The sequence below is a fragment of the Balaenoptera musculus genome, chromosome 1 (assembly GCF_009873245.2).
Source record: "Balaenoptera musculus isolate JJ_BM4_2016_0621 chromosome 1, mBalMus1.pri.v3, whole genome shotgun sequence".
NCBI classification, from domain to species: Eukaryota; Metazoa; Chordata; class Mammalia; order Artiodactyla; family Balaenopteridae; genus Balaenoptera; species Balaenoptera musculus.
The window spans coordinates 28,889,856-28,903,518 of NC_045785.1; the positions used below are offsets into that span (position 1 = coordinate 28,889,856).

At 33.6% G+C, this 13,663-nt stretch overlaps 1 protein-coding gene across 2 annotated transcripts in view; it reads left to right on the forward strand.

The window, feature by feature from the left end:
• Positions 1–13,663, forward strand: part of AGO3 (argonaute RISC catalytic component 3) — a 119,184-nt gene that overhangs the window by 34,957 nt on the left and 70,564 nt on the right. For both annotated transcript variants that reach the window (XM_036869187.1, XM_036869194.1), the window contains exons 3-5: positions 2,864–2,984; positions 6,717–6,925; positions 7,730–7,866. In XM_036869187.1, the coding sequence (XP_036725082.1) occupies positions 2,864–2,984; positions 6,717–6,925; positions 7,730–7,866 (467 nt within the window). The remainder of the gene's footprint in view (positions 1–2,863; positions 2,985–6,716; positions 6,926–7,729; positions 7,867–13,663) is intronic.

Here is a 13,663-nt window from a genome sequence, read left to right on the forward strand (position 1 = left end):
CTCATTGCGGTGTGCGGCTTCTCACTGCGGTGGCCTCTCCTTGTTGCGGAGCACGGGGCTGTAGGCGCACGGGCCTCAGTAGTTGTGGCTCGTGGGCTCAGTAGTTGTGGCGCCCGGGCTTAGCTGCTCCGCGGCACGTGGGATCCTCCCGGATCAGGGCTCGAACCCGTGTCCCCTGCATTGGCAGGCGGATTCTTAAACACTGCGCCACCAACGAAGTCCCAACAGATATTTTTTGATTATTTACTATATGTAGGGCACTAGATATGTTTCTTTTCCTTATTGTATTGATAGTTTGGGGCAGTGGGGAAGGACTCGAAATTTATTTTGAATAAATGTTTCCATGAATATCTAAGTTATTGATATCTTAGAGAAAGAAAAGGAACTTGCCCTGCCCCACATTACAACATAATAAAACACTCCAGTAATCATGAAAACATATGATACTGGTCCAAGAACAGACAAGGAGACCACTGGGACAACAGAGAGAACTCAGATCAGAACTTAATAAGATAAATTGGCATTATAAATTGATCAGTTAAATATAGATTGTTCAGTAGATGGTGTGGGAAAACTGGTAGGGAGAAAAATAAAATTGAGTTCTCCCATAATACTATTTATAAAGAACCTCAAATGGATTAGTGACCAACATACTATAGATAAAATTATAGAGTTAATGAAACATAATACATCTTTGTGAGTTAATATTTGCAAATTATTTCTTAAAACCTTAAAAGCATGAAACCATAAGGTGAAAAAATGATTAATTTGATGATACAGCATTAAAGATTTCAGTTCAGTAAATACATAGGCGTTGTTAACAGGCAGGTAACATTTGGGGGAAGATATTTGCAACAACTAAACCTGTTAATGAATTAACATTAGAATATCAAAGAAACTCCTTCAATTCAACAAGAAGACTGGGACCCCAATAGAAAATGAACAAAGGAAACAAACAGGGAATTCACAAAAGAAGAAACACAAATAGTGAAGGGATGCTCAAATTCATTAGTAATAAGAGAAATCTAAATAAAACAAGCTTTTAGTTTTACCCACTGAGCTAGCAAAAATTAGAAAGCAAAGCTGGATAATGCCAAATCTTGTCTGGGATGTAGGGAAATAGGAACCTCCAGGAGGATTGTTCAGTGCAGCCATTCTGCAGAGCAGTTTGGCAGTTCTTCATCATTTAGTTGATAAAATTCACTTGGACCTAACAGTTCTGTTCCTGGGTATATATAGCCAGAGATTAATTCTCACACAAGTTCATAAGGGGACATAGAAGGAGATATTGCATTGTAGCATTGTTTTGGTGGCTGAATGTTAAAGATACTCTGAGTCTGTATTGCTGGGAGAGTAAGTAGACAACATGTGGAGTACTTTGCATCACAAGGAACTAAGTGTCCCACAGCAACGTGAACAGATTTTAAAAACCTAGTGCAGAGGGTGAAGTTAGGAATATATACAAACAGAAGAATGTTTATCAAACACATTAGAAAAAATAACTTATTGGGAAGAATGGGAATAAGAAATGAATATGGAAGGAAAGAAATCAATTAGTTAGGAGTCTTATATAGATGAATGATGATAATGTGGCATGAACTGAGGAGCATGATTAACTTAAGCTTTTGTACCTGGAGAATAAAAAAAAGTGGGGTTTGGAGACTCATTTGGCAGTGGGATATAAGTTGGGCCGGAGAAGAAAAAATTAAAGGCATAAAAAACAAGAAACTTAAAATAATTCAGGTACTAGGACATGAGGTTTTAATTTAGGATGATGGTAATTGGGAATGGAAAGTAAAAGACTGGTGCAAGAAATACTTGCAAAATAAAATTGAAAGGTGGGGAAATAGAAATTTTGAGCATTTGGAAAATTCCTCTGGGTATCAAATCAGCTTAATTATTTTGTTCCAGAAAATGCTTTTTTCTCTCCTTTCTCTTCTACTTCACTGGGCTAGAATTGAATTTTTTTCCCATTCTTTTAAATGCATTGTAAATTATACCAGTACTATGTGAGTATACTGTCATTGTAATATATTTAGATTGTGTAAACAAAATAAAAAATAATTCTTCTCTTCACTTCTTTCTCCAGAGGTAACTAACCACTGTATCTGTTTGGTACATACCCTTCTAGATATCTTTCCACTGCTTTTACAAATTATGTGTATGTAAAAATAAATATTGATTTGTGGATATTTGGTATTATTCTCTCTGTAGTCTGCAAATTTTTTAAAATGTCTAAAAAAACTTTAATATCATCCCATGTAAGTATATAGGATAAAAATGTTTGCTGGGTAAAAAAATGGAGGTTTCAAAATATCCTTACTGGCTAGATACCATTGGAAGAATGGGTGGGTAGAGGAATGGGGGGGGTACAGGATACAGGTGTGTTTATTGCTCTTAAAATCTCACAGTCTAGTAGAAGTGAAGTATGTAATAATAATTATAATACAGTGAAGTAAGTGTTCTAATAGATATATGTACTAGGTGCTATTTGAGCACAAAGGAAAGAGCATCATATTCTTTGATAAAGAAAGGTGAATGTGTCAGGTAGTGCTTAGAGATGGTGAAAGGGATTTTGGATCAGTTTATAAGGATAATATTTTGCAGGTCAACTGTGTCACGAAATGATTAAGTAATTCACTGGATTTATTCTTCTCTGTCTTTTGTGAAATTCATATCATCCCTTCCCAGAAATCAATCTTTCTGGTATCCTAAGCCATGGTCCTGAAAGCAAAATCTTTACCATGTATGATTATCTTTTAGAATTTGGACAGCTTTAAATAGTGTAAGAAGTTACTTTAGTTAAGATTTTTGTATTTCATCATGCAGAGGATTATATGAATGCCTTTTTTCCCTTTTTTAGGGAGGTGGTTGACTCAATGGTTCAGCATTTTAAAGTAACTATATTTGGGGACCGTAGACCAGTTTATGATGGAAAAAGAAGCCTTTACACAGCCAATCCACTTCCTGTGGCAACTACAGGGGTAAGATGCATTCCTTTATCAGAAAGCTGTACTTTTGCAATGTCTTTTAAATGCACTTATTGCCATTTTATTGTAGTCTATATATGTATTATTTATCTATTTTAACTTTTTATTTTGAAATAATTTCAAACTCAAAGAAAAGTTGTAAGAATCATGCAGAGAACTCATGTATACCCAGATTCATCAGTGTTCTTAAAGTTTGCCACATTTGTTTTATCATTCTCTTTCTTTTCTCTTTTACTTTCTTTGTATCTATAGAGACAGCTATATATAGAGATACATATACATACTTATTTTTTCCTGAACCATTCAAGAGTAGGTTTTATACATTATGCCCTTTAATGTGTTTTTCCTAAGAGCAAGGATAAAAACCACAGTACAGTTACCAACTTCCCTAAATTTTACATTGATATATTTTTGTCCAATCTGCCCCTATTCCAGTTTTGTCATTTGTTCCAATGATGTCCTTCAGCATTTTTTTCCCCTTTAGTACAGAATCCAATCCAAGTTCCTGAATGTATTTAGATGTTATGTCTTTTTAGTCTTCTTTATTCTGGAACAATTTCCCAGCCTTTTTTTTTTTTTTTTTTCTTTTATGACATTAACATGGTTGACGATTACAGGCAGGTTATTTTGTAGGATGTCCCTCTGTGTTTTTCTGGTGCTTCCTCTTGGTTAGATTCTGAGTAAGCTTTTTTGGCAGGAATATTACATAAATGTTCTTTCCTTAATAGTGCATCGTATCAGGAGGCACATAATATGTATTTGTTCCATTAATGGTGATGTTAACTTCGATCACTTGGTTAAGTTGGTATCTGCCAAGTTTCTCCTTTCAAGTTATTCTTCTTTCTTTTGTGGGGCGATAGTATTTTTTTTAATTGTGGTAAAATACACATAACATAAAGTTTATCATCTGAGCCATTTTTAAGGTATGGTTCAGTGGCAAAGTACATTTACAACCATCACCATCATCCATCTCCATCTTGTAAAACTGTAACTCTGTACACATTAGACACTTAACTCCCCATTTTCCCTCCCCTCAGGCCCTGGCAACCACCATTCTAGTTTCTGTCTTTATGAATTTGACCTCTCTTAGTACCTCATATAAGTGGAATCATAGTGTTTTTGTCTTTTGTGATTGGCTTACTTCACTTAGCATAGTATCCTCAAGATTAATCCATGTTGTGACATGTGTCAGAATTTCCTCCCTTTTTAAGGCTGAATAGTATTCCATCATATGTATATACTACATTTTACTTATCCATTCATCTGTTGATAGACACTTGGGTTGCTTTCCCATTTGAACATAGATTTACTCTAGGGACCTCGTATAAGTGGAACCATACAGTATTTGTCCTTTTGTGACTGGATTATTTTACTTAGCATAATGTCCTCAAGGTTCATTCATGTTGTCACGTGTGTCACAATTTCTTCCCTTTTTAAGGTTGAATAATATTCCATTGAATGTATATACCACATTTTGTTTATCCATTCATCCACTGATGAGCACCTTTTGGCTATTGCAAATAATGCAATAATGCAACATGGGTGTATAAATTTCTCTTCTAATGCCTGCTTTCAGTTCTCTTGTGTATATACCTAGAAGTAGAGTTGCTGGGTCATATAAATGATAATTGTATTTTTAGTGTTTTGGGAAACCACCATACTGTTTTCCATAGTGACTGTACCATTTTATGTTTCTACAAACAGTGGACAAGGGTTCTAAATACTTCACATCCTTGCCAACATTTGTTGTTTTCTGAATTTTCGATAGTTGTCATCCTATTGGATGTGAAGTAATATCTCATTGTGGGTTTGATTTGCATTTACCTAATGGCTAATGATGTTGAGCATCTTTTCATATGCTTATGGGCCTTTTGTGTATCTTCTTTGGAGAAATGTGTATTCAACTCCTTTGCCCATTTTTTAATTGGGTTATTTGGTTTTGTTGTTGTTGTTGAGTTTTAGGAATTCTTTATGTATTCTCATGGGATATATGTTTTGGAATATTTTCTCACATTCCATAGGTTGCCTTTTCACTATGTTGATTGTGTCCTTTGATGCACCAAAGTTTTTAATTTTTATAAGGGAGATACTTTTAAGAATCCCATTTCTCTTTAGAATTTTTTAGTAACTGATGATTCTTGCTTGGAAGGTTTATTATTATGTAGTAATGGTGATTTTCTAATTCTGTCATTCCTTCTACATTAATCATTGTTATTCTACTGTAAGGGAGCGCATTTTCTTCTCTTCTAGTTCTGTATCCTTATTTATTTGCCCAAATTGTCCCAGATTTTGCCTGTGGCAGCCCCTTTAAGTTGGTTCCTGTGTGCTTTTGTCATGACACATCTTTTTTTTTTTTTTTTTGAGTATTTCCTTACTTTTGGGCACAAGATGTTCCAGGTTCATCTTGTGTTTTCCCTGCTGTAGTCCTGCAACCAGCCATATCTCAAAGGTACACTGGTTTCTTTTAGTTAGGGAATACAATTTAGAAACCAAAATCTGGGTACTGGATGTGCTCATTGCTGCTGGGGTATATGTGCTTCTAAGCCCTTTCAATGGACAGAGATAGAAAATATAAGTACATAAAATAAGTAAATAGATAAACAAAGCAGAATAAATAAATATTACATTCATATAATAAACTTAACATATGTATCCTGCAGGTACCACTTATTGTATGCAATATCATACAATATGTTTATTGGAAATCATGAATTCAAACTGATTCTTCCAGTTCTAGTCTATCGCAACAGGATTCTTCCTTTACTCCCTACATTGCATATTTGTGTCTTCCTTCTCCTTTAAACCCCTGACTCCAAAATATTACCACTTTTACTCATTTGTTCAGTCCTACAGTACATATAAAATAGTTTCTGAATTACTACACTATATCACTACAGAAAACAAACTTAGTAGTAAGAGTTTAAGGTTTTATTTTGTATGCAGTTCTTTCCCACCCACCCCTCCTCCACACCCCTAACCAAGAGTATAGTCAATATATTATGTTCAGGAGTTACCTAAATTAGTGTTTTCTTTTCTTTCTTTCTTTCTTTCTTTTTTTATTTTTTTTAATATTCTTTCAATCTGGCTATGTTATTTGTTTGAAATGCATTTGGTTTCATTTGATTTTGTATCTATTCAGTTTTAGTTTTTTCTCTCCATCCTTGTTGATCTTATTTTTATTTTTTTAATGTTATAGAACTTAATTTAACATGCTTCCAAAAGTCAAAACTAAGCTGAAAAGTATACTCAGAATTGTTAATCTCTCCTTTATTTCTTCCAGTCTGTTCTTTCATATCCTTTGAAAGTAACCCCTTTTTTTTTGTTGTTTCTGATTCATGCTTTCTGTGTTTCTTTTTACAAAAATAAGCAGATAGATGAATATTTTTCCATTTCCTCCTTTCTCACATAAAATATGGCATACTGTTTGTAATCTTTTGTACTTGCTTTTTTTCACATAACAGTGTAGCTTGGAAATTATTTCATAGCAGTTCCGTTACCTTTTTTTTAATATATCTGCCTAAATGGTCATTTAGGTAATTTCCATATTTTGCAATGACAGAGAATGCTGGCATAGATAACTTATTTACATTTTAGTCTATCGATTTGACATTGAGATTGGTTTTTTTTTTATATTTGCCTTGTTTTCTCTTAAATATTTGTATCAGTTAAAAATTATTGTATTTATCTTGTAAAACTTTTACCAGTTGACTCTTTTCCCATCAACAGGTAGATTTAGATGTTACTTTACCTGGGGAAGGTGGAAAAGATCGACCTTTCAAGGTGTCAATCAAATTTGTCTCTCGGGTGAGTTGGCACCTACTACATGAAGTACTGACAGGACGGACCTTGCCAGAGCCACTGGAATTAGACAAGCCAATCAGCACTAATCCTGTCCATGCCGTTGATGTGGTGCTACGACATCTGCCCTCCATGAAGTGGGTGCTTCTGGCTTTTTTTTCCTCTTTAGATTTTAAGTGTGAAAGCTTTCTTCCCAAAAGTAGGTTGTGCAGTCTTCCTTTGGTTAACATTCAGATGTTGTATATTTTGATTATCTCAGTTGAAGAATAGCATGCATACAAATTCATTGAGAGAAGTAAGTTACATAAAATTCTCTGACTTGTGAAAGTAAATGCACATCATTAGCGTAGCTATTTTTTTCAGAAAAAAATGTCTAACCCTTTTTCTTGGGAGCTATAAATCTTGACTAACTGGTACATTATCAGTTTTAGTATTTTAGTTAAATCACTGTGTTTTAAAGGTAATTTCATTGTTTGTATAACAGTATCAAATTGTGTTGAAACTGTTACTTTTTTAATCACACTAGCATCTCACATGTGTATATGTGTATCTATGTGTATATGTATAGGATCAGTGTGTCTTTTTAAAGAAAAATATTATGTCCTACAAACAACATTTATAGAAGTAGCTTTTTGATCAATAATTATTTATTCTTTAGCATTTTCTAAGGTTGGAACTATTTTTTAAAGCTTTTAAATAAAATTTAATCTTATTCAAACAGTAGTTTTAAGTGTAGAGAATTTCAGTGAGGGATGGTGTTTTTTCATTTTGAGTGGTTGCTTTTTGCTTTTACAAATTTGGAAAATGTTTAATTTCATATATTCATAATGAGAGGCATTATTATGATAAGTTAAGATTATATCCTCTAGACTCACCTGTTCTGCAGATTTAAATACTCAATGGGAAGGAAAAGATTGAACATGCCATTTTAATTTTTGTAGATATACGCCTGTGGGGCGTTCCTTTTTCTCAGCTCCAGAAGGATATGACCACCCTCTGGGAGGGGGCAGGGAAGTTTGGTTTGGATTCCATCAGTCTGTTCGGCCTGCCATGTGGAAAATGATGCTTAATATTGATGGTAAGGGAATTAAAACCATATTCTGTGTTGGGTAGTTGATTTCTATATGACCTGTGTGTGTGTGTCTGTATATATGTACATTTTATATGTAATTATATGTACTGGTATCTTGAATTAATATTTGGACATATATTAAGACAAACTGGAAAAACCTTTATTTTTTATTACATTTCATTTAGAAATCCTTTATATAGAACTTGTCCTGGAATGCTACTAAACATAAAGTAAGCAAATGAAAGCAAATATAAAAGCCTTGACATGATCATCTGAGCAATTATAACTCATTTTTATCCTTAACTATTATATGTCAGTATTTCATTATGAAATACATATTTTAAAGGACGAGAAGTCTGTTGGTCTTGGTGACCTTTAGATTGTGCCTACTACTGATGTTTAATGTGGTGCTAATTGCATTCTCATTTTTAGGTGTTTTTTTTTTTTTTAAGAATATTTTCAAGTATATATAAAAGTAGAGAGACTAGTATGATAAACTGCTGCCTATGTAGCCAATATCCAGATTGTCAGGATTTTTCTGCCTTTGCTTAAACTATGTACATTTCTTCCTCTACTGTAGTAATTTTAAATCAAATCCCATACAGCATGTTATTTTTTCCCTGCTACAGTGTGCACCTCTAAAAATATGGATGTTTTCTTACACAGTCACAATGCCACTATCATATGTAAAAAATTTAATCATTTATTTGTAGTTTCTAATTCCCTGTCCATAATCAGATTTCCCTGATAGTCTCAAATATATCTTTCTATAGTTGGTTGGTTCTAATCAGGATCTAAACAAGATCCACACATCACATTTGGCTATTATGCCTTTTAAAAATGTAGTAGTCCCATTTCCTTCCCTCTAGTTTTGTTTTGTTTTTTCCTTTTTTATGTCATTGACTTGTTGTAGAAACTTTCACTTTTCCTGTAGAATATCCAAAAATCTGGATTTGTCTTTTGTTTTCTTGTGGTGTCATTGTCTTCTTCCTCTATCCCCTATATTTCCTGAAAATGAAAGTTGGCCCTGTAAGCTTGATTGAATTCTGATTCATAAATGCTCCATATTATATCATATTAGGAGGCATATAGTATATAGTGGTCCCAACTTTAGTGGTACTAAGATTGATCAGTATGTTCAGAGATCAGTAGGCCTGATCTCTCCATAGTAAATTTCCCAATCAATCTTTCAATCACTGATATTCCATTCATTGATCATTGTTACCTGAGTCATTTATTTCACTAGGGATTACCAACTGGTATTTTTTCTAATTCTGTTATTCCTTTTACATTAGATGGAATTCTTATGTGGAAAATCACATTGTCCTGTTGATAATTCATTGTCTTTGATAGCTTTCTTGCTTTGTGACACAGCAGAATTTTCCAGATTCATCCTGTATTTCCTCCTCTATACCTGGAATCAGCCATTCCTCCAAGGATCCCTGGGTCTTTCCAGATCAGTACATAGTTTTGTCATTATTTTCAGCTGCATCTACCATTGTGGGGATACGTCGAGATGATGTATTTTTAAAGTCATCTTTAGGTGTATACTAGGGCTGTTTTTAATTATTTTCCATTTCAGAACATCATTCATATATTTGTATTTTTAAGATAGATTTCAGGAGGTGAGATTGATGGGTCAAAAGCAGATATATTTGTAATTTTGATTGTTACTGCCAGATTGCCCTCCACTGAGATTGTAAATATTGTGCATCAGTAAATGAGACTACCTGTTTCCCTTTACCTTTGCCACTAGAGGTGTCAAACTCTAGGTTTTTGTCAATCAAATTTACAAGAAATAGTTTCCTTATGTACTATTAATTTGCATTTGACTGTCTTTTCACATATGTAAGGGCCACCTTATTTCTTTTTTATTAATTCTTTATGTCCTTTGCTCCTTTTTTCCTGTTGGATTTTTGGTCTTATTTACTGAGAGAGCTTTCTGAAATCAAGGAGATTAGCCCTTTGCGATATGAATTGCAAATATTATCCCTAGGTTGTTATTTATCTTTTGATCTTTGGTGTGGTCTTGTTTTTGCTTTTTGTCATGTAGAAATTTGTCTTTTGGTGGCTGTGTGTTTCAGTCAGTCCTTTCTTTTATAACTTTTAATATCTTCTAGGGCTAGTCTCATTTTTCTCTTCAGGATTTCTAGGCCATTCTTACTTATCTCATTATATAAGCTTTAGAAATACCTTGTCAGAGCTAGTGGTTATGGGAGGATGGGCTGTTACTTTTACTGTGACCTCATTATATTTTTAAATTAAGTTACTGAGTCTTAAGATAGTGAGTCTTTCTATCCAAGAAAACACTATGCCTTTCCATTTGTTCAGGATTACTTTTGTTTACTTCAGGAGTGTTTTAAGTTTTCCTCACATAAAATTTGCACATTTCTTATTATCATTCCTGGATATGTCCTCTCTCTCTTTTTTCCCTATTAAATGGGTTTATAGATTCTAACTGGTTATTGTTTATGTACATGAAGGCGTTTAATTTCTGTATAGTAACTTTTTTCTCTCTGCCTTATTGAATTCCATTAACTTTTCAAGTGATTTCCTTGCAGTTTCTAGGTTATAATCATTTCATCTATGATGGTGATAGGTTTACGTCTTCCTCTGGATTTTTATACCTCTAATATTTTATTGACGAATTAGATAGGACAGTGTTAACCATTAGAGAGTAGTGGGCATCCTCTTTTTATTCCTTACTTTAGAAGGAATGCTTCCAGTGTTTCTGCATTAAATACATATATGTATGTATATGTTTAGGAGCATCTGCTGGTTCCTATTTTATTGAGTACTTCTAATCAAGAATGGATGTTGAATTTTGTCAGATGTCTTTTAGTGGCTATGGAGCTGATGATATGATATTTCCCTTCTTTTTTAACAAACACTGAACTAAACTTGTGTTTTTGGATTATTTTAATGTGATGTTGGAAACTGTTTGTTAATGCTTTACCTTTTTAATCAAATTGCAAAAAAGTAAGATTGATCTGATCTGCAATCTTTTCTTTTTTTAATGCAGTCTTTTTCAAGTTTTGGTATTAATATTTTATTTCATAAAGAATTTAGAAGTTTCCCATTTTCTAAAATGTACAACAGTTTTTAAAGAGTATTGAAATTATCAGCTTTTTTAAGATTTGGTAGAATTCCCCTGTAGAATCTTGTGGCCTGGTGTGTTTTGTTTTGTTTGGTGGGTAGCTCTTTTAAATCTTTCATTTATTTTGTGAAAAATCAGTCTGTTTAGACTCTCTGGATTCAGTTTTGGTAGGTTATATCTTACTAGAAATATATATTTTATCTATATCTAATGTATCTTTTACTAAGTAGTTCCTTTTTTTTTTTTTTTTTTTTTTTTAGTTTTGTCTACTTCTGTGGTTTATCCCCATAGTTTCTTTTTTATATTTGTGCTTTGTCCTTTTTACTCTTAATTAGGAGAGGTAGTAGTTTAGACTTTTTTTTATTTATTTATTTTTGGCTGCGTTGGGTCTTCGTTTCTGTGCAAGGGCTTTCTCCAGTTGCAGCGAGCGGGGGCCACTCTTCATCGCGGTGCGCGGGCCTCTCACTGATTCGGCCTCTCCCGTTGCGGAGCACAGGCTCCAGACGCGCAGGCTCAGCAGTTGTGGCTCACGGGCCTAGTTGCTCCGCGGCATGTGGGATCTTCCCGGACCGGCGCACGAACCCGTGTCCCCTGCATTGGCAGGCGGACTCCCAACCACTGCGCCACCAGGGAAGCCCTGAGGTAGAGTTTAATCAACGGGTTCTCCTCACCTCACCCCACCGCCTCCCCCCACCAAAGAGCTTTTGAATTTTTTTCTTAGTTCTCTGGCTTTCTGTTTTCTGACTCCTTAATTTCTCTTTCTAGCTTTATAAATTTTTTCTTCCACTTTTCTTCAGTTAATTTAGTTGTTTTTCCTAACTTTTTGAACTATATTAGTAACTCATTTAATTCATTTTTTCTTATTAAAAAAAGTATTTTAAAAAATTATTTCGGGAATTCCCTGGTGGTCCAATGGTTGGGACTCTGCACTTTCACTGCTGAGGGCGTGGGTTCGATCTCTGGTCGGGAAACTAAGATCCTGCAGGCCGTGTGGCGTGGCCAAAAATAAAAACAAACAAAAACCCAAAAAAACAGTTATTTTTCTTCTTATCACTGTTTTAGCTATGTTCCAAAGCTTCTAATATCTAGTTTTTTATTATATTATTTTCTCAAAACACCACAGATTTCATTTGTATTTCCCATATTATCCAAATGTTGTTTGAGAGACTTTTTAAATTTTCAGATTGAAGATCTTTTTATTTTCTGATTGTGTTATAAATTTCTAGTTTCATTGTGTTGTTAATCAGAGAATGTGGTTTGTATTTCTATTTTTAGAATTTGTTGAGGGTTTTGTTTTGTTTTGTTTTAGTAACCTAATATATGGTCAGATTTTGTGAATGAAAGTTCAATAGCTATTTGAAAATAAGATATAATCATTTTATAGGATAGAGTTAAATGAATATCCATCAGCACTTCAATTTTGATTATGTTGTTTAGATCATCTATTTCCTTATTTATTTTTGTTTACTTGTCTCAGAATGGGAGAAATAAATTTAAATTTCCTATTGTGTTTCTATTTCTTCTTATATTTCCACTTTTGTAATGTTGCTGCTATAGTATTGGGAGCATATGTATACCTATCTGTATTCTTCATTGTGATTTATACCCTTTACAATGATAAAGTGACTTCTTTTGTACTTTTGGGCCAAAAGTCTACATTGTCTAACAAAAGGATTATAATCCATGTGGTATGTTTTCTGTGCTTTTTAAATGCTAGTTCTGTTATTAGGAAGGTTTTTTTTTTCTCATCAGTGGTTACCTTCATACCTTCCTACCTTCCTATAATACTCATCTTTCTCTCTCTTTAAAGCAGTATCTTTTGCTTTCCTTAATGAGTAACATTTATATTAGCTTTATTCTTTTCCTTCCCTTCTTTCCTCCTTCTCCTTTTTTAACTAGTTTTAGCCAATATAGCATTATTTTATTGTTGTTATGATTTTGCTTAAATTTATACTACTTGACTTTCAACTTTGACTCCTATCTATTACTGTAAAGTGCGATCAGTGAGTTTATGCTACTTTTTATGGTTTTTCTGTTATTCATTTATTCGTATATATTACTGTTCCAGTGTTTTCTGCGCATGTTAACAGTTACATTCCATTCTGTCACCTGTATGTCCATTCATTCATCTTAAATCTACAATTATATGTATTGGTGCTAATTGCAAGTCATTTTGCTAAAATTTTTCCTGTCATCTCTTGGTTGCAGTTTGTCCTCGAGTTGTTACTTCAGAAAGGGCTCATATGAGTAAGAGCTAAGTTTTTGCATATTGAAAACCATTTGTCTATAGCCTTATTCCTGAAGGACTGCTTGGCTAGACATAAAATGATTGAATCACACTTTTTTTCATTCAATTTTTTCTTACTGAAGTATAGCTGATTTCCATGTTGTGCCAATCTCTGCTGCACAGCAAAGTGACTCAGTTCTACATGTAGAGACATGCTTTTTTTTTTTAATATTCTTTTTCATTATGGTTTATCTGAATCACACTTTGTTGAGTTTCTTAAAGGTATTTTCCCACTGTCTTCTGACAATGAATGTTCAGTAGAGAAATATGATGTCAGCTGATTTTCTTTTCCCTAGAAAGGACCTGCTTTTTTGTCTGGTTGCTGAAAATATTTTTTACAGTTATTTCACTAGATTTTTTTCTCAGTGTTGAGCATTTTGGGTCAGTTTTATTTAAAACATGGGATTCCCTTTGAAAAT